Here is a 24,892-nt window from a genome sequence, read left to right as displayed (position 1 = left end):
GGCGGCGGCGGCGCTCGGTCGGGGAGCAGGAGCCGGGGGGCCCCCGCTGGATTTTTGTAGGGGGGGTGGTATCGCCCCCTCCTTCTCCTCCCCCCAGGGGTGAAAGTGCAAGAGGAAGTGCAGCCGCTGCCATCTTTCCTCCGCTCCAAACACACAGGGACGGACGGAGCCGGCAGCCCGGAGCCGCCGCCGGACCCCCCGTCCCTCCCGGCCGCCGCCGCCGCCGCCGCCGCGCGCGCCCCTTCCCGCGGCGGCCCCGCGGCCGCAGCGCCTCGTGGCGGCCGGGCCCGGGCGGGGCTCGCGCGGCCGCGCGCGCGCCTCGGCCGCCCGAGCCTTTTGTCTCGCCCCCCCCGCACCGCGCGAGCCCCTCGCGCCGTGCAGGGAGCGCCGCGCGCGCGCCGCCGCCGGCCCGGGCAGGGGCGGGGAACGAGCAGGAGGAGGCGGCGCGCGCCGCCGCGCGGCCCGAGAGCGCGCGCGCCCCCTGCGGGCGCCGGCGGGGCGGCGCAGCCCCCATGGAGCGGGTGAGCGAGGCCGCCGCCTGCGGCCCCTCGTCGGGCTGCTACACCTACCAGGTGAGCCGGCACAGCGCCGACGTGCTGCACAGCCTCAACCAGCAGCGCAAGAACGGCGGCCGCTTCTGCGACGTGCTCCTCCGCGTGGGCGACGAGAGCTTCCCGGCGCACCGCGCCGTGCTGGCCGCTTGCAGCGAGTACTTCGAGTCGGTGTTCAGCGCCCAGCTGGGCGACGGGGCAGGTGGCGGCGGCGGCGGCGCGGACGGGAGCGCGGCGGAGGCGGCGGCGGCCGGCGGGGCTGCGGCGGCGGCCGGCGGCGCCCCCGGGGGCGGGCGGGAGCTGGAGATGCACACCATCAGCTCCAAGGTGTTCGGAGACATCCTGGACTTCGCCTACACGTCGCGCATCGTGGTGCGGCTGGAGAGCTTCCCGGAGCTCATGACGGCCGCCAAGTTCCTGCTGATGCGCTCGGTGATTGACATCTGCCAGGAGGTCATCAAGCAGTCCAACGTGCAGCTCCTCGTGCCCCCCGCGCGCCCTGACATTATGCTGTTCCGTCCGGGGGCTGCCGACCTCGGCTTCCCTCTTGACATGACCAACGGTGCCGCTTTGGCGCCCAATGGCAACGGCATCGCCGGCATGCCCGAAGACGAGGCCACGCGGGCCGCACTCAGCGCCGCTCAGTCCTCCCTGCCCGTGCTGCAGGGCGTGGACCGCCTGCCCATGGTGGCAGGACCTCTGTCCCCACCGCTGCTGGCCTCGCCCTTCCAGAACGTTGCTGCTAGTGCCCCCACTTTAAGCACCAAGAGGGGCAGAGGGCGTCCCCGCAAAGCCAACCTCTTGGACTCCATGATGTTTGGTACCCCGGGGGGCCTGCGAGAGGCCGGTATCCTGCCTTGTGGCCTCTGTGGGAAAGTGTTTACGGATGCTAATCGTCTTCGGCAGCACGAGGCTCAACATGGGGTGACGAGCTTACAGCTGGGCTACATAGACATCCCACCCCCCAGACTGGGTGAAAATGGTGTCCCTGGTCAGGATGACCCCGATGCACCCCGGAAAAGAAGCAGGACGAGGAAACAGGTGGCCTGTGAGATCTGTGGCAAGATTTTTCGGGACGTGTACCACCTGAATCGGCACAAGCTGTCGCACTCTGGCGAGAAGCCGTACTCTTGTCCGGTGTGTGGCTTGCGGTTCAAGCGGAAAGACAGGATGTCCTATCATGTTCGATCTCACGATGGCTCTGTGGGAAAGCCCTACATCTGCCAGAGCTGTGGAAAAGGCTTTTCCAGGTAAGAGAGCGCTTGTAAGGACCACAGACACCAGCGGAGACCTAGGAAGTTGTCTTTCCTGTCCCTTGGGATGCGTACTTAGGATAGTTTGACCGTTCCATTTTAAAATGTCTTGAGAAGTGGGACTTCCATCATTTCCTCTGGGACGCTATTCTGCAGTCTCCTGAAAGGGTTTAAAAGTAATTAAGACATAGAACTGGGAGTCAGTTGGCTTCTGGGGAACATTCCCAGCTTTATCCCAGACTTGGTGTGAGCGTGTCCTTGGGCAAACGAGTCTCTCCCTCAAATGACTCTTCTGTGAAATGGGTATTGAAATAATTACCTGCCTCACAGAAGTGTCTGGAGACCACTGATTTGTAGGTAGTTTGAAGGTGCTGTTGAAGTGCAAAATAATACATCTCAAGATTATTATTTTTCTCGTATCCATTTTAAATTTTCTTTTTCTTAACTTCCCTTCATTTCTCTTAGTTCGTAATGTTTTTTATCACCCAAATGTGAAGGAAGAGGTGAGATTTCAAAGGCTGCAGCATCAAGTATCTTTTATTACATGATCTTTGTGTCCTTTGGGTTTACATCCTTCTGAAGGGGATCCTGTTTCTGCCCTGCAACATACGTAAGATCTGTGCATTTAATGTTGCTGATTTTCTGTTGTCGCTGTTTGTGGGAGCTAATTTAATGAGTAGTTTGGTACACGTAGTTGTGTTAGTGGTATCTTATAGTCTGAGTTAATGAATTTGAAACTCATTTGGAAGTTTGCTGCTCGCTTTGAGATTAGAAGTAGTGGGGGGGAGGGGGATGCATACACTCTTTTATTACTTCTGTACCAGCAGTCAGTTTTCTACAGCAGTTGCCTTACTCTAACAGGAGGGAAGGAATCAAGATATGAAAACAAATCAAAAGGCCACTAGGCTATATAAATTGTGGAATTGCGCCCCTGCAAATTGTGGAATTCTGCCCCCGCTAGCTCTCTTTTTGATAGAGGGACTTTTTGTTAAAAGGACTTTTTGTTATTGAAATAAATGATGAAAACGTAGCCATCCCCCACCCCTTTTTTTTTTAATTGGCAATAATTAGGGATGCATCGCCATAAGGACTGCAGATTTAGTGATGGAGAGTCACAAAATGAAAATTTCATCCGTGGCTCGAAGTGAAAGTATTTTTCTTATTATAGCGCTACCCGGCATCGTGTACCAATTTTTATTGTTTTTATTGACACTCAGAGATTTCTGCTGTTGCTGTATGAAACGTTTTTGTCATCAAGGGAGAGATACGTGTTGAGCTCTCATTGTTCCCAGTAAGTTAATGTGAACAGGCAGGAATGCTGTTACAAAAGTAAACAACAAAAGTGTTTGCATATCTTTGTAAAATCGCAGTATGAATGAAAACTACAGACTTTAGGTTTCAGTCCTCAGCCTTAGGAGCAGCCACAGGAGGCTGGAAGCATGATGTCTAATTTTAGTCTCCTTTCCTTTATTCGGTAGCGCAGCACGTGAGGCGGCTGGGCTGGGGGTAGGCTGAAGGACCCCAACCAGTCTGTCCGGTTACACCACTCCAGCCCATCGCTGGAGCATCGGGTTTAGGAGCCTCACTGCAAAGTTCAGCCTATTTTCTGCCTGCAGTGCGTGAATTCCATCCCGCGCCCTCTCATTGGCGCAGCTGCGTAGCTGGGGGAGGAGAGGGTGGGGAACTTGTTTCCAAGCAGTTTTGGCCTCATACAATGAAAAGCTTTCTTCCCACTAGGAGAAACTCCCACCAGGAAAATCTGCAGCTCTTCAGTCCTTTCTTCTTCAAAGTAGGCTTTGCTGGTTGTGAAAAATAGTCTTTTTTCGGTAATAATTTGCTCTTCCATTGCACCTTCTAGTTGGGACCTTCAGAGCACTTTATTTGTATCAATGCAGTCTCCCCACTAAGTTGTGAGTTTGGACAGTATTTTTTCATCTTTAAGGTGGAAAATGTGTTACAGCAACAGAGTTTAGGGTCAGTCTTTTTGCACAGAGATACTTAAAGTTGGCTTTTTATATCCGTGTTTGGGACATAAACCAAAAAGGTCTGATTTTCAAATATTCAGCCACTGTAAATCAAAGCATCCTGATTGTCAAGATCTAAATAGGATTTTGGAAGGGGACATGCAGGCTTGAAAAACTGTCACTCATATTTCCCTTTTTCTCTCATCATTCAGTCATAATTTCTTCCCGAGAAAATGCTGCCTTTTTAGCAAGTTGGAGAGGGTACATAACAAGGTAGAATCCCAGTTGTTGGTGATCTGGTTCTTGGAAAGTCAAATATCACTGTATTTGTAATAGATCCAGCACTGGGATTTTTTTTTCTTTGGTTAAAATTGTAAGTTTATTTTTAGTATTTGTTTTAAGTGTGCTTATGTGTATTTTCCTTTAAGGCCAGACCACTTGAATGGACACATCAAACAGGTGCATACCTCAGAGAGACCTCACAAGTGTCAGGTAGGAGCCAGAGGGGTTTAGACTGATGTGTGGGTGATCTTTGGCATTGGATTTATGTGTGCAGACAATTCTGAAGTACCAGTAAAGACACCATGTGTGCGTGAGTTGGGCTAAATGTTTGTGAAGAACAATGTTCCAGTGACAGCTGCTTTACATCCCTCCCGTCCCCTCCTTTTCTGTCCCAGCCCAGCCCAGCCCCTCGTGTCACCTACAGCTTTGGTCCTCCTGCTTCCTTCCCCTTCTTCCCCTTCCCTCCTGCTCTGTCCCAGTCTCACCCTGGATCTCTTACTCAGCCACCTGGGCTTGGAGTCAGTGGCACTGATGATTCCTTCCCCTCCCCTCCCCTTTTTTTTAACTGCAGTTGTTGCCATTAGGAGGCTCCAATGCCGACTACATTTTTTTTAGAATAATTTCAAATAAAAATAATATAATTATCATAACTTGTCAAGATACCAATTTTTTTAACTCACATAGCCTTCAGAACATTGCACTGAGCAAAATTGGAAGCTGTTTTTTATCCCAGGGTGAATATAAACAACAGCATCACAATTTCCTTTGTCATGCAAGGTCACAATGCTGTATATAGTTTTTTGCAGTTAATAAATTACTTGTTAGGGTTTGAAAGATCAGATGAAGGGATATGTTTTGTAATTAATTTATAGAGAGATTTAAAAGGTGCATGGAAGTATCAGTTAAAACCAAAGCTGAGAATCAGCTCCACTACTATACACTGCCTTCACATAGATGTTGGGCAAATTTCTATAACATTTCCTGGGCTAAGAGTCTCCATGCTTGGTTTCTGCAGAGAGATTTATTTAATACTTATTTGAAGAACTTGGAGCAAGATTATTTTCTTTTTCTTTGAAGACAAGGATTTTTTCTCCTAAAATATTCACCCACATTTTATGAACTCAGTCAATCCTACATGACTGCTGCCTCCCAATCTGCATTTTTGCACATTTTGATACATCTCTCCTATGTTTCCTTCAAATTGTGAGAGTTTTGAAACATTTTGCTATTTTAATAATCTAGTGAACAGTTCTCCAAATAGCTGGAGCCATCTGAAGGTTTCTGTTGACATCCATATGATCTGTGGAAGCCCAGCACCTTTGAAAGTCAGGCCACAGAGCCATCACATTGATTTAACTGTATGTCCTATATAAAGCTTTAGATTGGTTTAAGCTTCTTAAGATGATTTAGGCTTTATAGATTTATACAAATTGGAAAACTCCACTCATAAAAAGACTTCCCAGTCTGGGGACAGCAAGGGGTCTGGGTGGATGAAGACGACCACAGATTTTTTCCATAACCATGTATTTGTCCACAAGTACAAAAATGAATGTTTAGTCCCAACATGAACAGAAACTCCTCAGTCTTTTGCCAGTTGCTACCAAGGTGACTGAATGGACACAGTTTATGAATAACACTGATAGAAGTGAATTATCCTTTGCCAGCTGATGCCTGATAATTTTTTTATAGTTTCTGATTGATTTAAGTGTATTAAATATAAACTCTGTGTGAATCAGAGGAGACACTAAGAGCTAGAAAGAAAAGAAATGTGGAAGCTAAGATTGTACAGCCAAGCTCAACCCCTTCTCCTTGCACACATGTATTTTGTGACAGCAGTTTCTAAGAACAGTCTCTCTCATCATGTGTTGTCTGAAGTGCCATAACACTGCGTGCATTGTCCATCTCAGTTAAAAGGCACAGGCTACAGGTTACAAGCATCAGGGCAGAGCTGACATTGTCCTCCAGGCTTGGTTTGTTCTTGATTTTTGACTGCTTAACCCTGCAAAGTTAATTTTTTATGAATCTTAAGGTATAGAAAATTTGTTAACGACCTCTTGTGTGTCTTTGCAAAAACCACTTGGTAATGTGCTGTCAGATTTAGAAAGTCTTCTTAAACATGCACAGATCTGCTGTACATGGTACAAACACAGAGGGGGTGCTGTCACACTGAACATTTGTTTCAAACATGAAAGCTGAGGTATAAATTGATAAAGTTCTTGTGATTATCTCATAGCCAGTTATGCTTCTGTTCCGGATGTGTATCTAAACACAGGATCTGACCACAAAGAAGGAAAATAGCTTAATATTGGCATGTTGTTTGCCCATTTTCCATTCCTTTTTTCCATGGATTTTATTTGGCAAATTAGCTCCCCATGAGAGCAGCCTGAACAGCATCGAGCATCCTTTTTGAATCTGTTGAGTTCCCGCTGAACATTCCTGTTATTGTCATGCTTTGTTTATGTTTACTGAAAAAGAGAATTACTCTGTCAGTAAACAGAAGAGCATTCCAGAATCCTCTATTGCAACGGCATTTTTGGAATTTGTGCTCTGATTTAAACAAAATCCACCGGCCCTTTAGCTGAGCCCTCATGTATCTTTGCAAACCAATAGATACCTGTGTTTTGTTGATGTGGCATCATGGTACACTTGGAGTACCAAAACAGAAGTGAGAAGGTATCAACCCAACTACAGAATAAATGAAATGAAAGTATAAGGAGCAGAACAGTTATAAAGCTGAGCATCACTGCAGCAGCTGTAGTTTTCAGTGCTCAGTTTGTAATCCTGCACTCAGCCCCCTAAAATCTGTGCTTCACAGATCTTTCACAAGCATCCTAAGTTCCAGCACCTCTAGCACCTGATGCCAAAGACCTGACTCCATTACTGTTAAAATAGACTCAGATTAGGGAAGGTCTCCACAGGGGCAAAGCAGCTGGGAAATCAGATCCAAGGAGTTGTTTTGGTGTCCAGGCAAATGGCACTCTGGATTTTTTTCCCTGGATTGTTGCACTGGTGATTTTTTTGGGTTATTTTTAATTTTTTTTTTCCCCAATCTGACAGTTTGAGTTGTGATCTAGGAGAAGGGGTAAGTCAGTTTTGTGGCCCCAGTGGGATGGCTCAGAGTGCTGACTCCATGGGAAGGGTGAAGCTGTGTGAATGGGATGAACGTTAGGCTGCAGTCTGGGAGGAAATGGTGATCTGAAAATCGGTGGATGTGAAAGGACAAGGGGACAAAACGGAAGTTTGCTCCTTCTCAGAGACAAGAGACAGCTTGTTCTGGCACACTGAATAAAAAAGAAAAATGCAGGTTAAATTAAAGCACAGCTTAATTGGCATCCCAAGTCCAGTGCTTTTCCCATTGATTTCAATGCAGAATGAGTTTCTTCCTGTCCTAATTTCTCTTACTTCCTGCCTATTAGCAGGAAAATGGCAGCCACCATGGAATAAGCTCAGAGACATCCACATCCATAGAAAAGTTGAAACTTCAAGAGGTATTTCTTAAACAATGTTTTTTAAACTTTATATATTCTTTTTTGGTCTATTTATATACCTGTGCAATGTTTGATAGGAAAGCACTGGAGAGTTTTCTTCTGTGATTAACAATTAATGATAAATATTTAGCACTCATTTAGCACTTCACATCTTTTGTAAAATAAGACCTTTTTTTTTCTCTATACCTTTTATAAATATTAACTATTTGAATATTAACTTTGGGGTTTTCTTTAAACCTAGTCCTGTTTCCCATTGTTATGATTCAGCTAAACTGGTTCTTGCTTTCTCCACTGGACTTAATTATTTTTTTTAAGCTTCTTCACAGATATATTTTCTCTATAGCTTATCCAAAGGTGAGCTTTGCACAACTCAGCAGCAAGAGTGAGAAATCAATCACAGAAATTATTATATGGCCTTTCCCTAAGCTTTCAACTTGCTAAGTTCACTCTGGGTCAGAGGTGGTTTCACTTCTGGCATCCCTGTATTTGTGTGATCTGTCTCTGATCTGTTTATGAGCTTATGCCCCCCCAGTGCTCAGGAGTGGACGTTCCTGCAGCTCAGTAGCTTTAGATTTACTGATGATGGATCTCTTGGCTGTCACTGATTATCTAGTTATATATCTTTAGCTGATATCCAACACATTGATTACTATCAGTGCTGCAATCCTGCCTTCAAAGAGTGTTTAGCTCTAAGAACATTTCAGTAAGTGAAAGCTGCACCTGTTTTGCTCAGCGCTGTGTCCTGGGATTTCAAAGGAGGAGAAACCTTTCACGTTCAAGAATTTGCCTCTTAATCCTACACAACTTGTAATTTATGAATCTTTGTCTAGTGAGCTTAGTTAAACTGTATCACAGAAATCCAGATAGTTTTACTGTTGCCTTTTTAATTTCATTAAGTCCTGATCCTCTGAGGTGTTAAGTCTTGTGCTTGCTAGAGAGCAGCCTCAGCTCCCTGGGAGTTTGCCACACTGAAGCATCTCACAGGATCAAATGAGTGTAAAGCCTGTTGAAGTTGATAGGTACTATTCAGCTGCCTTCAATGTTTTTTGGATTAAGCTCTTGATTAACTGAATGTTATATATTTATATGTGTTACCCTCTTCTGTATTATCAGTTTCACTTACTTGACATTGCAATTTTGGAATTTTACTAGGATTGTTACTTTAACAAGTCTATCTCTATCAGAACAGTGATTTAATTACATATGGATACTTGAAAAGATAGAATATATCCAGTTCCCAAGTCACTTAATAGCCTCATATTATTTTTAGGGGGTTCTGGTTATACATCTTAAAACCGCGTTATTTTATATAAAGGTGGTATAAACAAAACACTGTCCACTCTTGGCTGTCACTGCTGCCCCTTGCTCTGGTCACTGTGATGTGTGTTTGCTTTGGTTTCTGCTCTCACACTTGTGAAGGGGGTCAGACTGTGTCTCCCATCCCCTGTACAGCCCATGGCTGGTGAATTATTTCCCTTCAGACCTTAGAGACAGAACAAGCCCTTGAGAACTGGCAGGCTGCTGCAGCAGGCTGTGGACAGAGCCTGCGTGCCTGCCCATTCCTGGAATTATAAAAATGGGAGGGAGCCTTCACTCATCATATGGATTTCATCTGGGAAATGGGCAAGTAGAATGGATATTATGCCAAATCAAGCTTGTTACGTGGTAGTAAGTAGAATATGATACCTTGATCAGGGGTAAGTTATAAACAGATTACAGTGTCCTGCAGTTATTTTGATACCTGCTCAATTCTGAGGCTTCACTTGTACAGTTTGTCTGCACTGCTGCTGTGGATACCAGGATGACTCTTCTACTGTCTCTTGTCATATTCTCATCCCAGATGATTCTCTGATGCTTTGTTTGTATGTCTTCATACTCCAAAAGATTCTGTGTACTGAAGTCAGATTGATCACATCAAAGAGCAGAATGTAGGAAGATGACAGAGAGGACATTTTGAGTGGTCCAGAGTGATCCAAAGTGATGGCTCAGTGAAATGGCAGAAATTACTGTAAATGGAATGAAGTGGTTTGTGCTATTTCTGTTGTTAAATATTATTTAAAATTTTAGTATCTTCATCATCAGAGAGGAGCTAAAGCCTTACAACTCTATCTTGATTTAAGTTTTACTGTCTGTAATATGTTAGAGCTGTTTCCTTAATTCTTTCAAGTAGTAACATCACATCGTGTGCAATGTGTTGGCGATCTGAATTTTTTTGTTTGTGGGGGAAAATGGCTTGTGCATCATGTCATTTGTGTCTTTGCTCAGGATCTAAGGTATTTACTCTAAAGAATACTAAATATATTCAACAATATCAGTGCTTTTGGCAGAGCTGATGAGTCACATGGTTCTCATTGTACCTGCAGACTTGTAATGCTTCCTTTGCCACTCGTGACCGGCTGCGCTCACACCTGGCCTGTCATGAAGACAAAGTCCCATGCCAGGTGTGTGGGAAGTACTTGAGAGCAGCATATATGGCAGATCACTTGAAGAAGCATAGTGAAGGACCAAGCAATTTCTGCACTATCTGTAACCGAGGTAATGAAGAAACTATTCTTTTCTTTCAGTGGGCTGGGGTGGCACTGGAGGGGAGCTGTGAGGCTGAGTGACTCTGCCTGCAACAGGAGGAGGTTCTACCATGTGTATGACCATCCCCTGAGACTGCTGCAGCTGTAGGGCTGGCTGAGAGTTCCTAAAGAAACTCAGTTTAAATCTGAAGCAAATTGTTTTGAGACAGTTTTAAGAATTTTAATTGCTAAATAGCCAGATCCCTATACAATAACCACGATAAGTTGCCTTGCTGCTGTTCACTATACATCTTCTTTTTCTCTACCTGGTTAGACTTGAGTCCTTGCAACCAGTTTGGAAGAAGAATCTCTGAAATACACATCAAGTTGAAAATCATACACTGAGCATAAACAGATTTACATTTTGTTATCAAGTCTTGCTCAACCTCCTGGTGCAGCAGAGTCAAGCTGCTTCTCCCTCCTAACCCAAGAAATTGCTTTGTATTAATGTACATTTCTAAAACAGATTTTGTAAAGAGCACTAGAAATGTGTTTTACCTTTATTTGTACAAATACAGCTTTTCATAGTATCATAGAATATCTGGAGTTGGAAGGGACCCATAAAGATCATTGGATCCAACTCCCTGCTCCTTGCAGGACTACCTAAAACTAAACCATAGGACTAAGAGCTTTTGAAGCTTTTCTGTCTGTTTATGGTATTCTTCAGTTGAAGATAGTTGGAAATTTAGGTTTTGTGGGATGTAAGGCAAGCTGGAAAAATGATTTTGACTTATTGGTGTCTTTTTTTTTTTGAATTATTAATATACAACTTCAAAATACACTGTTGGCTCACACAGCTAGTAAGGGTTGGAAGAGGTTGCTGCTGTGTTTTGGAATCTTGTTTTTTCCGATGAGTCATTTTTTTTCTGATGTGTGTTCCCTTTTCTAATTTAAGAGATGTGAAATCTTCTGAGGGAGAGAATAAAGCTGTTCTGTGTTTGATGTGAGGACTGTACAGGGAGCTTTTGGAGTTGATGAGTAATGAGAGACATTAAACTGAAAGGGAAGTATTTGCACTTGTTGAACAGTGTGTTAGGTCCTGAAAGTGATATTAACAGTGTGAGTGGAAAAGGCATCTGGGATGAGAATCCTGAGGTTCTGAAGCTCCAGTAGATGGTGTGAAATGAAGTTTGCCCTCCTTTTCAGCTTCTGAAAAACTGCTTAAGCTTATCCCGATTCTTTTTGTGGTAACAATGAAAGAGCCTATTCAAGATCCAGGTGCTGTCCTGCTCTCCTTCAGCTGAGCGTGGTGCCAAACAGAAACTCCCCTGAGTTGGGAGGAATTGTCTTGTTTCCGAGATTTGTGAGCTTGAGTTTCAGCATAACTACCACTGGATGTCACTGCAGCTCTTTGGAAATGGAGCCAGTGTGACAAAGACAGACCCGGCATTCAAACAATGAAATGACCAGGGGGGTGTATTCACATTTTATAAGTCTAAATGTACAGTGGAAATTTAAAAATACTCTTCTCTGCAGAAGGACAGGGGACCTGTTGTACAGTCACCTTTAAGCAACTCCTTTCTTACAGTTTGTGTACTTCACAGCAGTTGTCAGAGTTGTCAAAATTGTGTACTGTGAATTTCAGTTTACAGCAGGACTTGAAAAATGTAATTAATGTGGTAAATTACATGTTAAATATCTACCCAATGTTAAAATTCATAGGAAGGGGAAGTCACAGATTGTATTTGTCAGGTAACTGTGTTACGAACTCACTGTTTCACGCTGTAAATGTTGATTACAAATTTATGATCAGTGACAGCAGAATTTTTCATCCCAGGTGTTCTAGAATCAAATCATAATGTTCATAGTTTTAATTTGATATCTTTTAAAACTGTAGAGCCTGAAAGATGGAGTCTAGTGGAAGGTTTCTGGATCAGAAACACCTGTTTGTAGGCACTGGGACAGTCAGAAGCTGCACTAACCCGGCTGTTGTGCCGTGCCTGCAGTGCTTGTGCAGTGGTGTTTGGTTTATTCTTCCCCTGCCTAATGTGCTGGTGTATCTTTTAATTGTAACTTAGCTGGTTCTGGATATAGTAAATGTCAACCTCTGGATATAATAATTGTCAAGCAAGAATGCTTTCCAAGCCCAGGCTACTTGTAGAGAGAATTTTGGATGTTGGCCCACACAAAAAAAAAAAAAAAAGTGGATGAAAAGATGACTCTTACCCAGCTGAACATTCCCAGTGTTAATGACAGAGCTTAGAATCCCTCAGTTGGACTGAAAGCTTTTCTGTGGAACTTAATTAAGCATCTCATGTTCTTTTAAAGGTGTAATGGATTTAGGAGATGGGGCTGGAACTCAGCACCTGACAGAAGGCAGCAGCCAATGGTTTGCCATGTCATGTGTGTGCCCATTCGTTGATCATATCTTTCTTTTACAACATGGCAGTTTAATATCCAGAAATTAGCAGCTGTGATTTGAGGGGTTTTGCAGGTTATTTTCTTACTCAGGGTCTTTATGCTTAGAATAATCATGGAAGCAATTAAATCTTTTAAATCAGGGAAACAGTACAATGGTTTTGGGCGTTTTTTTTGGTTGTTTGTTTGTTTTTTTTTTTCCTGGGATTTTGGTTGTTTTGTTTGCTTTTGGGGGTTCTTTTTCTTTTGGTTTGGTTTTTTTTAAAGAATTTTCCTAAAATATGCTTATAAAAAAGTAATCCTCAAGCCTCACTTTTTAAGACAAATTCTCTTTAATCAGGTTAAATAAAAAAGACCTGCTTCTGTTGTCTTGTTGCATAAACTTCTATTACCGTCCTAAGGAAATTTATTTACTTGTGTGGACAAATTCAAGAGATTGATGACTTTGGCAAGTCTTGAGCTGGTACTTTGTAATAACACGTGCAACTCAGAAGTTTGGGGTTTCTGTTTCAGACACAGACACACTGTTTGTTCACAGAAATCAAATGGGTCAGGAGAAGGATAAATATTCCAATCACAAGTGGGATGGAATTTATTTTTACTATAAGATGAATTCTTGCACTTTTCATGGAGGACACAAAGTCCATTAAAGCAAGAGATTCTCTGCATGTTCCAACTAAATCCAAATTAGAATTTTTGAACAGGGAGCATCCTGCAATTATTTCTCTAATTTATCTCCATATAGATGTTATGTGGGAGATCAAGGGATAGGTCCCATTTATATAAAGCAGATAATTTCCTCTCTATGCATGTTTTTCTTCTGGTATGAAGAAATAATCTGCTTCTCAAAGCAGAGAGATGTGTAGGGTAAAACAATAATTACATTCCTTCTCAGAAAAATACTGCCACTTTATCCTCTCCACAAGTCTGACTTTGTTCTGAAAGAGACTTTTAAAAGTAAGGGATTTTTGCCCATGAACCCCCATCTTTCTAGGACAGGCATTCCTAATTAGTCTGGTGGAGGAAAAAAAGGCCAGTGCTAAGTGCTTCAGGAAAAAATTAGGATAAAAACAAACTCCCCCAAATCTCCCTTTAAACAGTTTCCCATGAAGCAGTTGGCATTCTTAGGGCTTTGATGGAAGTTGATGACTCACATGTTCATCTGCCAAGTGCATGAAGGGGAGCTAACACACTTTGCAGCAGTTTCCATTATATAAAACAATGTGCTCTACAAATAGAATTGCAGAGTTCAGAAATAATATTGTGTAGCAGAGATTACAGCTTCAGATTCTCCTGTGTCAGTCCTGGTTTAGAAAGCCACTGAATACCTGTGTGTAGCCCTTTTTTAATGGTTGGCAGGGAGATTTTAGTGCATTGCTACATAAAAGAGGTTGATCTCAGCATGCCTGTGGTTATTGGACATGTAGGAAATAAGGGAAGCACCTCGTAGGTGGAAGTGTCACTATTATGTCTGTACCCTTTTCTCTGCCAGTCAAACACTGGTTCTTTCCATATCTACAGAAAAGTCTTGTTATTTATAAAAAATCCATTCTCTTGTTGCCCAGTGAGGTTTGAGTGCAGCGTTTTGTGTCTGAGGGCAGGTCTTGCATTATTCCCTCACCCTGATTCCCTGGGTGCCTTGGCCTGGCTCATTCTGCTCCACTGTGTTTCCAGAGTCGGATGTTCTTGGTGTCTTGAATTGTGATGTATCTACTTTTCTGTGCTTTTATCTTCAACTCAGGGGTCCCCAGTAACTACCTGTTGTTCATTCCCAGCAGCCTGCCCTTTCCCCCTTCAGCTGGCTGCTGTGGAGTTCTGTCTCACTTTGCAGGGCCTGGATACTCTTTGATCCTGGCTTGTAAGGAAGAGTCTGGGCAGAGGGATATTCTGTTGGCTAGGCATGGGAAAATCTAGTGTAAAGCCACATTCATGATTAAATTCAGCACCTGAAACTAACAGCTGCTGTCAGAAAATCCACCCCAGAGACATGTGCAGGATGGGGTTTCCATCCTTCCTAAGATATTATATATCATCCAATGTAAATACAGTTATATCACTATTAAATGGCTTTACAGTAGAATAACTATTCATATTTTAAGTGATTGGTATGAAAGTTCTCTTGCAGGGGCTTGTGCTGTAAATGCTGGATTGGTTTAAAAAAATCTAGGACTTGGGTTTTCCCTCTCCAGAAAGGAAACCTGGAACTCTGGGCCCGTGACAGTGAACCTTGTCTTGTGTTCGGTTGTTAAAGGAAAATGTTTCTGACATGAAAGTGCCATAATATTCTGTTCAAAATCTAACAGAAAATTAAGCTGGTTGTTGGGAGGTTTACCTGTGTAGGAAATCTTTAAAATTCTGTCCTCCTTGTGTCTCATATATGGTCCAAATGTACTAGTAATAATTGCAAATCTTATGAAGATTGAATTTAAAAGCATTCCAAAGTATATGTGGGGTAATTTATTGCATTAAAGGAAAAGGACATGTGAGACTTCAAAAACCATTTTAAAAAGCACATGCACAGATGTAAAAGACCTGTTTTGTTCAGAAATCAATTGTTTGAAATATATGTTTTTAATTTCAGTGGTTTGGGCTTATGGATCAGAGCTGATAGAAATAGTGAAATTTATTTTTAATAGTTTTTGTTTACTGTAGACAAAATACTCAGGATGAGCTGAATGCAGGAAATGTGTTCTAAAAATTACTATAGAACAAAACTGTATACCTCAAAAACTCAGTAGTTTTAGCTTTCTGGCTTCTAGAAGTCACTATAAATGCCAGAAACCTGAGGGGAAAGCACACTAAATACCAACGAGGGGTGTTGCTAAATGGCATTCCTTTGAATCTTAACAGCATAAAATCAACTAATTAGAACTATTTTCCAAAGTGTTATCAGATGATAAAGGCATTTTTAATTAAAATAAATAAAACAGCACAAAAATGGTGAAGAGGCATGGGTGCCTTTTTCTATGATGTCTCTTCTGCCTTTTTTCCAGAAAGTTCCTTATCATCTGCTCAGTTTGGTTCCACAGAATTTCTTTTGAAGGGGGCCGTGCTTTCGTCATGACTAACAAAAAGCAAACACAGTCTGATGAAAAGTTTGCAGTTCATTACTGCCTGATGACAGGATCCTACCTGAGCATGTCCTAGGGAATTAGCTGGTGTAAGGGCAGCTTTGGAATAGGGAGCAGGAGTAAAAGATTAAAGATCAGGGAAGGCAGATGTGTGTCTTTGCTGGTGGCAGGATCTCATCTCCTTTTATCTTGTTTAGGTTTCTCCTCTGCCTCCTACTTAAAGGTCCATGTTAAAACCCACCACGGTGTTCCCCTTCCCCAGGTCTCCAGGCACCAGGAGTCCATCCCGAATGGGGGAGCAGCGTTCCACTGCGTCAGGACCTATGGCATCAAAGGCAAGAGACTCTGCTCTGCACTTGCTGCTCTGGGCAGAGCTGTGTGTGGTGGGGCGTTGGGCTGGGAGGGAGGAAGGACAGGGAAATACTGGAGACAAGCTTAGGAGATGCAGAGGAATTCCACAGCATCATGTAGGATGTGATACCTGCCCTTGGATAGCTGATCTAACAAGGCTGGGGGAAGGAGATGGACACGGAAGAGCATAGGAATTTTTGGCAGCTTCTTTGATTTTGGAGATTGAAAAAGCCACGTTGGTTCATCTTGAGCCTCTCCTGTGGAGCAGTGTCTGAATTTTGCCTGAGGGTGCAGATCATGGGCCAGTTCCTTAGTCCCACTCCACTGGAATCTCGTGTCAGTCAAACCAGGTTTCTGGTGAAGGAAGGGGGAGCTGCAGAATGCAGTTCATAAAGATTCATCCTCAAGATAATGAGGGGCCATGCAACTTTCTATAACTAAACTTACACTTCTAAAAGCTGTTATTGGAGGGGAGAGGGTGATAATAGTACTGGTACTTGTTTGTTTGTTTTTAACCTGCATTTAACTTCTGGGGGAAAAAAAAGGAAAAAAATATTATTGTAAACATAGCTTAAGAGTATTTAACTTCTGAATAAGTAAAGCTGTGTGTTTATCTGTGTAGAATAGCTTTTTGCCTTTTTGGTTTGAGCTGTCAGTATTTCTGGTGAAGCTGAAACATCAGAAGATGTTTTGCTTTAAACCCGTGGTTGTTACCTTTTTTTCTTGCCCAGGAGAACACAGCAGGCTGGGTCAAACAAAGTCTGTGCCCTTAGAAAGCTACACGTGTGCAATTTTTTCTGTTGAAGTGTTATAGAGTTACTGCAGTAGCCCTTTGGTTTTGGGTGGTGTGCTGACTTAACAAGAGATTTACTCCAGCTCAGTGGTGTACTGATTTCATGCATATCCTGTTTGGTTTGTAATGCTGAGTCCAGAGCAAATCTGTCTTTTGGGTTGTGCCAAGTGGTTCTTTGGTCTTTTAGAGTTAATAGTAGGTACAGCTTATTTGTATTCAGAGACTTGCTCAGTGAGTATGTCTGGGTTTCTCACGCTCATTCACATGCACTGAGCAAAAAGTGTGGCCAAACTTCCCTGGCATAGTGCCAGAGGAGAATGGGGAACACTCCAAACATACCAATGGCTTTTGCTGGGATAGGTATCCAAGTAACTTTAAAACAGTGTCCCTAACATCTCTCCTGTTTCACACTATAGCATTTAAAGGCGGAGCAATTTCAGATTGTGAAGTTCACTTTCAACAGTGTTGCACTTGTGAAAAAGAGTTCCTTGAGACTAAGTGTAATTGCACTCAAACTGCAGGAGCTCACTGCTGTTGCTGAGTATTTCCAGGTTTCTTCCCATCTTGCTGCAGCCTGTGGTACTTTGTGAAGTTTCTCTAGGCTCTGCCCCAAAGTATCAACAATATTTCAGAAGTGTGTGAGTGAATTGCACAGTTAAGTCATCATTAGGCCCATCCTTTCCTAGTATCTGAGGTGTAAACACTGTGAGACATCTCTGAGATTCAAGAAATGTTGTATAAACTAAAGACCCATTATGGTTGCATCCAGTATCATGACAAAGCCCTAATGAAACCCCAGCTGTTGCTCTGGGGGCAGCCTCATGGTCTGGAAAGAGGACCTGTGCTCAGGGGCTGGAAAATGTGAGGGATTGGATTTTAAGTGTGTAACATTCTGTCATGACAGGCATGAATGTGATCAGGTGGTAACCAACACAATCTAAATATGCTGAATACCTCTGTTTGGGGCATAAGATTCTGAAAACCTCTCTCTTTTCTTTTCCCGTAGAAGGCCAGAAATGTTCCCATTCGGACCCGATTGAGAGTTCTGATTCATACGGAGACCTCTCTGACACCAGTGACCTCAAGACTCCTGAGAAACAGAGCACCAACGGGTCCTTCTCGTGTGAGCTGGCAGTGAGCAAAAACAAAATGGAGACGGAAGGGGAGAAGAAATACCCGTGCCCTGAGTGCGGCAGCTTTTTCAGATCCAAGTCTTATCTGAACAAACACATACAGAAAGTTCACGTCAGGGCCCTGGGTGGCCCCTTGGGGGACCTGGGTCCTGCTCTGGGATCCCCCTTCTCACCCCAACAGAACATGTCTCTCCTGGAGTCCTTTGGGTTTCAGATCGTCCAGTCAGCATTTGCATCGTCCCTGGTGGATCCAGAGGTCGACCAGCAACCGATGGGGCCAGAGGGGAAATGAGATCAGTGGGATCTTAGCAAAGCAAAGCAGCAGTCTGGCTATAGTGATAAGATGCTGTGAATGAAAGAGGAAATAATGGAATTGGGTTCTATAGCTGAGAATTTTTTATTCATTTTAGCTTCCCTCTTTGTCTCATGCCCTACCCCCACCTTTAAACTTCCACCGGGGAGAGGGAGAAAATGCTTCTTAGCTGATAAATTACAGAAGATGGTGGCCTTGAATAGGAGACATGACCCAAAACACTAAATGGAGCTTTAGAGGCTGCTGCTGGTGTTTCTCCATGTTCTTCTGGAATAATGAGAAGTTGCCAGCACTGGTGTGAGAACGAGACAGTCCTAGTGACCGAGGCACCTGGGGAGCTACAGCTACAGGGAGCTATGGTTTTGTTCTCTCTCTATTCCCCACCCTCCCTAAACTACCCCAGAAAAACAGTAAGTTTTAAAAACAGACCCACTATTGAATAACATTAAGTAAAATGCCCCGTGGTTCCTAGCAGGTTACAATGCAGTTGTCCTTTTAAAACCAGAAAAAGTTTAAAGGAGGTGAGAGAATTCGAACCCCTTCTGCCTTTGTGAGGCTGTGAGTGCTGCAGCAGGACTGAACTGCTGAGAAAAATCACCTTTCAGAACAGGTTGTTTTCATTACTTTTGACCATTAAACTTGCTGTCAGGTTTTTAATTCTTTATTATTATTATTTTAGGACCTGTTGTAGTGAATTGCTACTGAAAAGCCAGTCTAAGGCGATACGCAGAGCACTCGTAAAGCAGCAGTCACATTAGGGTTAGTATTAATTTTTTTTTTTTTTTTTTTAGATGTACCATAATTAATAACTTGGCTAGTTGGTTGTTTTAAGTCTATGAAAGGAATAGTTTGTATGAAAAAAAAAGAAAAAAAAAAAAGGAAGGAAAAATACCATTGCAGTCTGGTTGACTGGTGCTCATTTTTCATGTGGGGACCTAGGGTATGAACACGATCAGCTATCGGGTTGACACTATGTACCACTGACTTGTTTAGTGTGAATAAACCCAGGGGTTCACAGAGTGATTTTGGTTTAATTGGATTGGACTCTATTAAAGAAGTTAGTATGTTACTTTGCATCCCCTCGTTTTGTCTGGTTTTTGAGCAATTCAGCCACCTGTCCAAAAGGTGTGCAAGTGAGAGCCAGTAAGTAAGATGTTAATCCCACTCCACACTGTGCTGTATTCTGAGCTGGGCTTTTTGGCCACAGTCGTGCTCTCCTGATCTGCCTCTAGTCAGGTTTGCAAAAGCCAGTCTTACTCCTTTCTTTTCCAAAGAAGAAGGGTTTCTAGTATAAGAGGTGGGAATTGCAAACAGCATATCTCTGAAAAAGAATTGATTACAAAATGCAAAGAAGCTGGGCTTTAGGCTGTTACAGGTTCCATTTAATCTGAAAATACCACTTGTGCAGAAATAATGTCCTTTCTTGACCCTCCCTTTCCTCCCATGTTACTTGTCAAGGTTTTATGTACCAAACCCAGGTATAAATGTTGTTTAACACAGGGTTAGGAGTTAGGAATACTCTGAGTTTTAATTATGGTTCTGCTGTTGATGCTCAAGGTTACATAGAAGAGTTCCCTGAATTTATTCCTAAATTTCCTGTCTGTGAAGAGTTTTCTCTACATCACAGTTGTAGAGAGGGTTAATGAGCGAAGGTTTAAGCAGTGCTTTGGTAAACTGCTTTGTGTTCTGAATGTCTCTAGAAAGGCCATTCTGAAGAGCCCAAGCCCCACACCAAACTTGCCTCCCATGCAACAGTGCCTGTCTCCATCATTAATACAGTGCTGGAGCAGGGCAGATCCCTCAGACCAGGATCCACATCTGCTGCAGGAGATGTGCCTGTGTTGAATGGGATGGAGCCACAAACTGCTATTGCACCACAGCTTGCCTTGCCCAGGTGCTCCTGATCCAAACCCTGCAGCTAATGCAGAACTGAAATCAGACACATTCCCATTTTGGTTTTATGTTTGGATTATAGAGCCTTTTGTAAGTATATGGATTTTGGAATGACCTTCTAAATTCTACAGAGTTAGAAGTTCCAGATTCTCTTGTTAGAAGCTACTTTTTTGTACTTGCTCTCGAGTGTTATAAACCCAGGATGAATAATCAATGGCTTTCTCTTTATAGCACCAGCACTTTCTAAATTGAGAGCATGTTGCAGTGGACTTGATGTTTTGCTATTAATCTGTGTTGGGAGACTGAAGGACATGTTCTTCTCCAGTCATCTTCTCCCAGAATCCCTGGAATAGGTATGAGTCTCATGTAAAAGGAAAAAAGCAAGCAAGCAAACAAACCCACCTTCAGACTAAAGCTTCATGGGATTGCTGTTGCTGTACTGGTAAGATTAGCTGAGAGGTAGAAACAGAACATTTCAGAAAAGTGACAAAACATTTTAAAATACCTTACAAATCTAAACAGTGCTGAGACAACCTTGTAAGCTGCCAAGGAAGTCAGGCTGGAGCAGGCTTTCCAGTCAGCATAACAATTCATGGGGATTAGCAGATGCAACTGCAGTCACTCTTTCACTGACAGCTCGTATTTAAGCCACAAAGTGAAGTTTCTGTTGAACTGAGGCTGAGTGCTGAGAGAAGTTTGTGTCCCTGATGTTCCCATGTGCACTTAAAGAGGGTGCACTAGTCAAAAAATTTAATTCCAAAAGCCAAATCCAGAGTATAGGATATTTTCATCCTCCATTTAGCTCCACTGTCTTTAGTGTTAGTAGTGGGTTGAATTTTGGCCATGTCTATCAATTTAATTTTGAATGCTACAGAATTTGACCTGGTGAACCCAATGAAAAGCCTTGAACTAAAACTGAAGCCTTCTAAAACACTAACTGTGCATTCTGCTTGTCAAAGAAAATGCTTACTAAGGTGTCATGAATACACTGAATGAAAACTACTTACTTCTCAGTCTAGGGGACAGGGAAACAATTAGGCAGGAAGTTTACAATCCTGAAATGACAGTTCTAGATCATCCTGGTGTAAATGGGAGAGATTTGTACCAGCACAAGAGGCTGGTGCAGGCTTAATGCCAGCAGGAGTTTGGGCAGATCTTCAGCAGTGGTGTGTTTTCAGTGCTTTTTGCTTCTTTGGGGGCATACTGTTCCATTCTGGACAGTAATCTACATGCAAATCCTCTCTATTCTGTACTTTGGGAAATGTCTGTTTCTCATAGAACATGAGACAGATCCAAACAGAAAACCCAGCTCACAAGTTCAGAGTTCAGAGGGAAGTACATTAGATGCCCTGAGCTGCAGCCTCACTTGTTGCTATTACATTTTATTTTTAATTGGCATATCAGTGTATAGGTGATAGTTCTGATTTTGGGCCACCCTCCTTTCCTTGTCATCCCCTTTGGTGGGACTGCAATCCAATGTTTGAGTTGGTGCATGTTTCTGCCAAGAAGGAAACTTCAGTTCATGCAAATTTGGATCATCAGAGTCTTTGTATTATAGGAGTCCCATAACCTTTCATCTGAGGCTCAGAGTCTTGTGTATTAGGTATGATGAAAACATCTTCAGTCATTCATGATCTAAACATTAAAGACAGATAAGAAAGGAATAGATGCTTATAGGTGAGTGAGTGAAAGAAAGATGAAGGACTAAAAACCACTTGCATGCTTAAGTGTTGTGTTAAATGTAGGGCCGCAGATTTATCAGGCTTCTTTTGTTGCCTGATTTGATCTTTATGTATGTTAATCCACAACAAATGCAAGATAAAGCAATTTAATAGGAATTTGTTCCACACTAAATTAAATGAGGTGACATGACCTTGCATTTGTCATGTCTTAAATGTGTGCAAACAGACTCACTGGTGGGGCTCACCTGGTGCATGGTAGTGTGGTGCATGTGAGCTCTCAATCCTGAGGGATTTTTGTGGGGAATTGATAGCAGAACCAGAAATTGAACACAGATTTTTCCTTCTCTCAATCCAGTGCCTTATAGTAGGGCAAAGTATTATATGTTGGGGGGATGATTTGTTTGTTTTTTAAAGCCAAGATGGTGTGGAGTTGGTCTTCCTACCAATCTTTTGAATAATTGTAAATGCCCAGTCACAATTTTAGACCTGTTTGAGTGCCAGTGACTTAGGGAATATTTGTTATTTCCCATGTATTCCCTGAAATTATTGTTCCTCCCTCAACTGCTGTCAGCAGTAAGGAATGACTTGAATAGAAGAGCTGTGTAACTGAATGTCTATCTAACTCAACTAATTGAATTGCTAGTATGAAAGCTAACCTAGATTTTGTAGGCTCTGTTGTAACTTTAGTGTCTTGTTTTTTCACTAAATCTTTGTTCCTAGAAATCAGTATCTGAACTTATGTCTTGAGTCGGGAGTGGGGTACCACTTTCAGCTTTAATTTTTTTTAAGGTGCTTGCTTGAGGAAGTAGATGCCAAAGTAAACTTCAAAGGAACTCCAGACTTCAGTGTTGGAAGAATGAACAGAGAGCAAAAGCTCTCTTTGGGTTTCATGAGAGATAAATGGACAAAGTAAAAAACAGCCACCAAAATTCTAAGTCATGAAACAGGACAGAAAACAAGAAAAGGCTTTTCTTTGCCACCCACAAAAACAATCAGATATTTTCAATTGTTCAGCGTGGCAGAAACTCTGAGAGCAAGTGCCAAACAATCCCATGGAATGTGCTGGCTTTTTCAGCATTATCATACCTTAACAGCATTATCAATATCCAAATGTAAATCAAGCCAGCTTTGTGCTGTTCACCTTTTGCCTGGGCACAATACCTGAGGTTTAATGAACAGAACATAAGCTCACAGTGAATCTCTGAGCTTATGCTCTCAGTTCCACTCTGAGAGACAAAACAAATGAGCAAAGAGGGAAAAAAAAACAATAGGAAAACTTAAAACAGATTCTGGAAGATTCCAGTGTCTCCTGAGAGAGTCACGGTTCTTTATCCTGAACATCCTTTTCAAAACAAGATCCTTCAGCTGTTGTGAGGGAGCCTTTGGGAACAGATTTGGCTTCCAGCCCAGTGTGCTGCAGCTCCCTGTCCCTGTAAGAGGGCGGCGTGTTTGGAGCACTGGGCCTGGACCCGCAGGGAGGGAGGCAGGCACGGAGCAGGGATGCTCCCGGGATGAGCCACAGGTACTGCCACAGTCAGCAGCACCACACTGGAATGGTGTCCTCCTGCCTGCTCCCCTGACACCCTCACCCTCCTCACATCCCTGTGCCAGTGTGGTACCTACCCAGATGTGCCCAGCTCTGCAAATAACTGTGAGCTCTAAAACAAACCAGGGAACTATTTGGCTAAAAAGAAAAAAAAAAACCCAACCACTTAAAAATAGTGATGTGACATAACTGCAGAGTGATGCAGAGCAGGAGCAGGAGCCCTGGCTGTGAGGGGTTGTGGTGATGGCTGGAATGGTTTTGGAATGTTAGTGGAAAACCACAGTTGTGAGCTCTGTGTAGTGGGCAGTGACTGCCTGTTTGTAAAGAATTAACACCCTGTGTCATCTCCAGCCTCTTCCTGCGTTTGGTTCCTGTCTGTAAAATGATGATAACCCTGGGGTAAGGACGTGCCAGTATTTGATTGACATGCCAAATTGTGCTGCACAGTTGTGCTGCTGAACTCTGCTACAAATGTTTGGCCTCACTGACTTCAGGTGTAATGCAAAGTTAAACAAACATCTGGCTACATTTTCCCTGAAAGGTGAGATATTTAAATTCATTTAAAGGCTGCCTGGCACTATTGATCTGCTCTCAGGGTTAATGTGAATGAAGCTTTTCCTGGTACTACAATTTTAGAGACCTGGAGGTGCTCTGAGCTGAGATGTGCTGAAGGAAGGAGGTAACTGGTACCTTCACTGATGTTCCAGTGACCCCCTCCCACCTCCTGGTTTCCGTGTGGAACCTACAGCCACTGGCAGCCAGAATTGCTCTTGAGCATCCTGCAGTCACACAGTGACCTTGGGTAAGTGACTTTACAATAAATCAGTCTCATGCTTGCCAACAGCTTTTTGGCTGCTGCCTCCACAAACTGGTGCCTTCTCCAGGCAATTTTTCCATGCCCTCTGCAAAGCTGTCAGACTGACTGCTGGCTCTGGGGGAATCAACCAAGCCTTGCTCTTGGGCTCCCAGTTGCTCTTCGGTACTGTTGTAATCTGAAAGTTTGCTGCGATTAGTGCAAATACCAGAGGGAGAAAATAAAAGGCTGTTCTCAGATGTCCTGTAGAGTGAACAACTGAAACATGAGTGTGGGATGAGCCAGGAAAACTGGCATTTTTCCCTGGCTGCACGCCATATGGAAGAGACAGTGCCTTGGAAGGGAAGGAGCAGAAAAGTTTGCCATTGGCTCTGATGAATCCCAATCCTGCTTCTACTGAAGTTGTTGGGAATCCTCCCATTGTCTTCAGTGTGAGCAAGAAAGGATCTTAGGTGAGGATGGATGACTCTTTCCCTACTTGAATGAAGTCTCTTGCCTATTTATGGGCCTGCTTCTATTGAAACCGAGCCTGTTTTAGCCTTTTTGGGTTCTTAGGGACCTGTTTGTATAAAGCAACTTACCTACCTATCTTTTTTTTTTTCTATTGTGTGTATTTTTTGTATGTTCTGTTGGAAGGTGAAGCCTCTGTAGAAGGGGATACAAAACCTGATTTTTAAATAGTAATAAACCAAAAGAGAATTAAACTCTGCAGGCTGCATGCATTCATTTCCTGGAGACGGAGAGTAGAGACCACGAGTGCACAGAGAGATGGGCTGTACTTCTCGTATCTCAAAATCTTCCTCTCTTCAGAGACAGTTCCTGCCTTTGCACATCTC

At 43.2% G+C, this 24,892-nt stretch overlaps 1 protein-coding gene across 9 annotated transcripts; it reads left to right on the top strand.

Moving 5' to 3' along the window:
- The first annotated feature begins 476 nt into the window (after positions 1-476).
- Positions 477-24,765, top strand: PATZ1 (POZ/BTB and AT hook containing zinc finger 1). 9 transcript variants are annotated; one of them, XR_003539443.2, is made up of 7 exons: positions 477-1,801; positions 4,197-4,260; positions 7,467-7,538; positions 9,902-10,073; positions 15,729-15,866; positions 17,682-18,880; positions 22,486-24,765. XR_003539443.2 is itself a non-coding variant. In XM_027714148.2 (7 exons), coding segments are annotated over exons 1-7 (1,854 nt in total). In that variant the 5' UTR covers positions 477-512; the 3' UTR covers positions 18,803-24,765. The 9 variants fall into 9 exon arrangements, 6 of the variants coding, with proteins under 6 accessions (XP_027569949.1, XP_027569943.1, XP_027569946.1 ...); XR_003539438.2 differs by having other exon boundaries at positions 20,246-24,765; XR_003539440.2 differs by having other exon boundaries at positions 17,682-20,367.
- Positions 24,766-24,892: the final 127 nt, after the last annotated feature.

The sequence above is a fragment of the Pipra filicauda genome, unplaced genomic scaffold (genome assembly GCF_003945595.2).
Source record: "Pipra filicauda isolate LSUMZ 115617 unplaced genomic scaffold, ASM394559v2 scaffold33_size4404698_pilon, whole genome shotgun sequence".
NCBI lineage: Eukaryota > Metazoa > Chordata > Aves > Passeriformes > Pipridae > Pipra > Pipra filicauda.
This window is presented reverse-complemented; position numbering and strand designations above follow the sequence as displayed.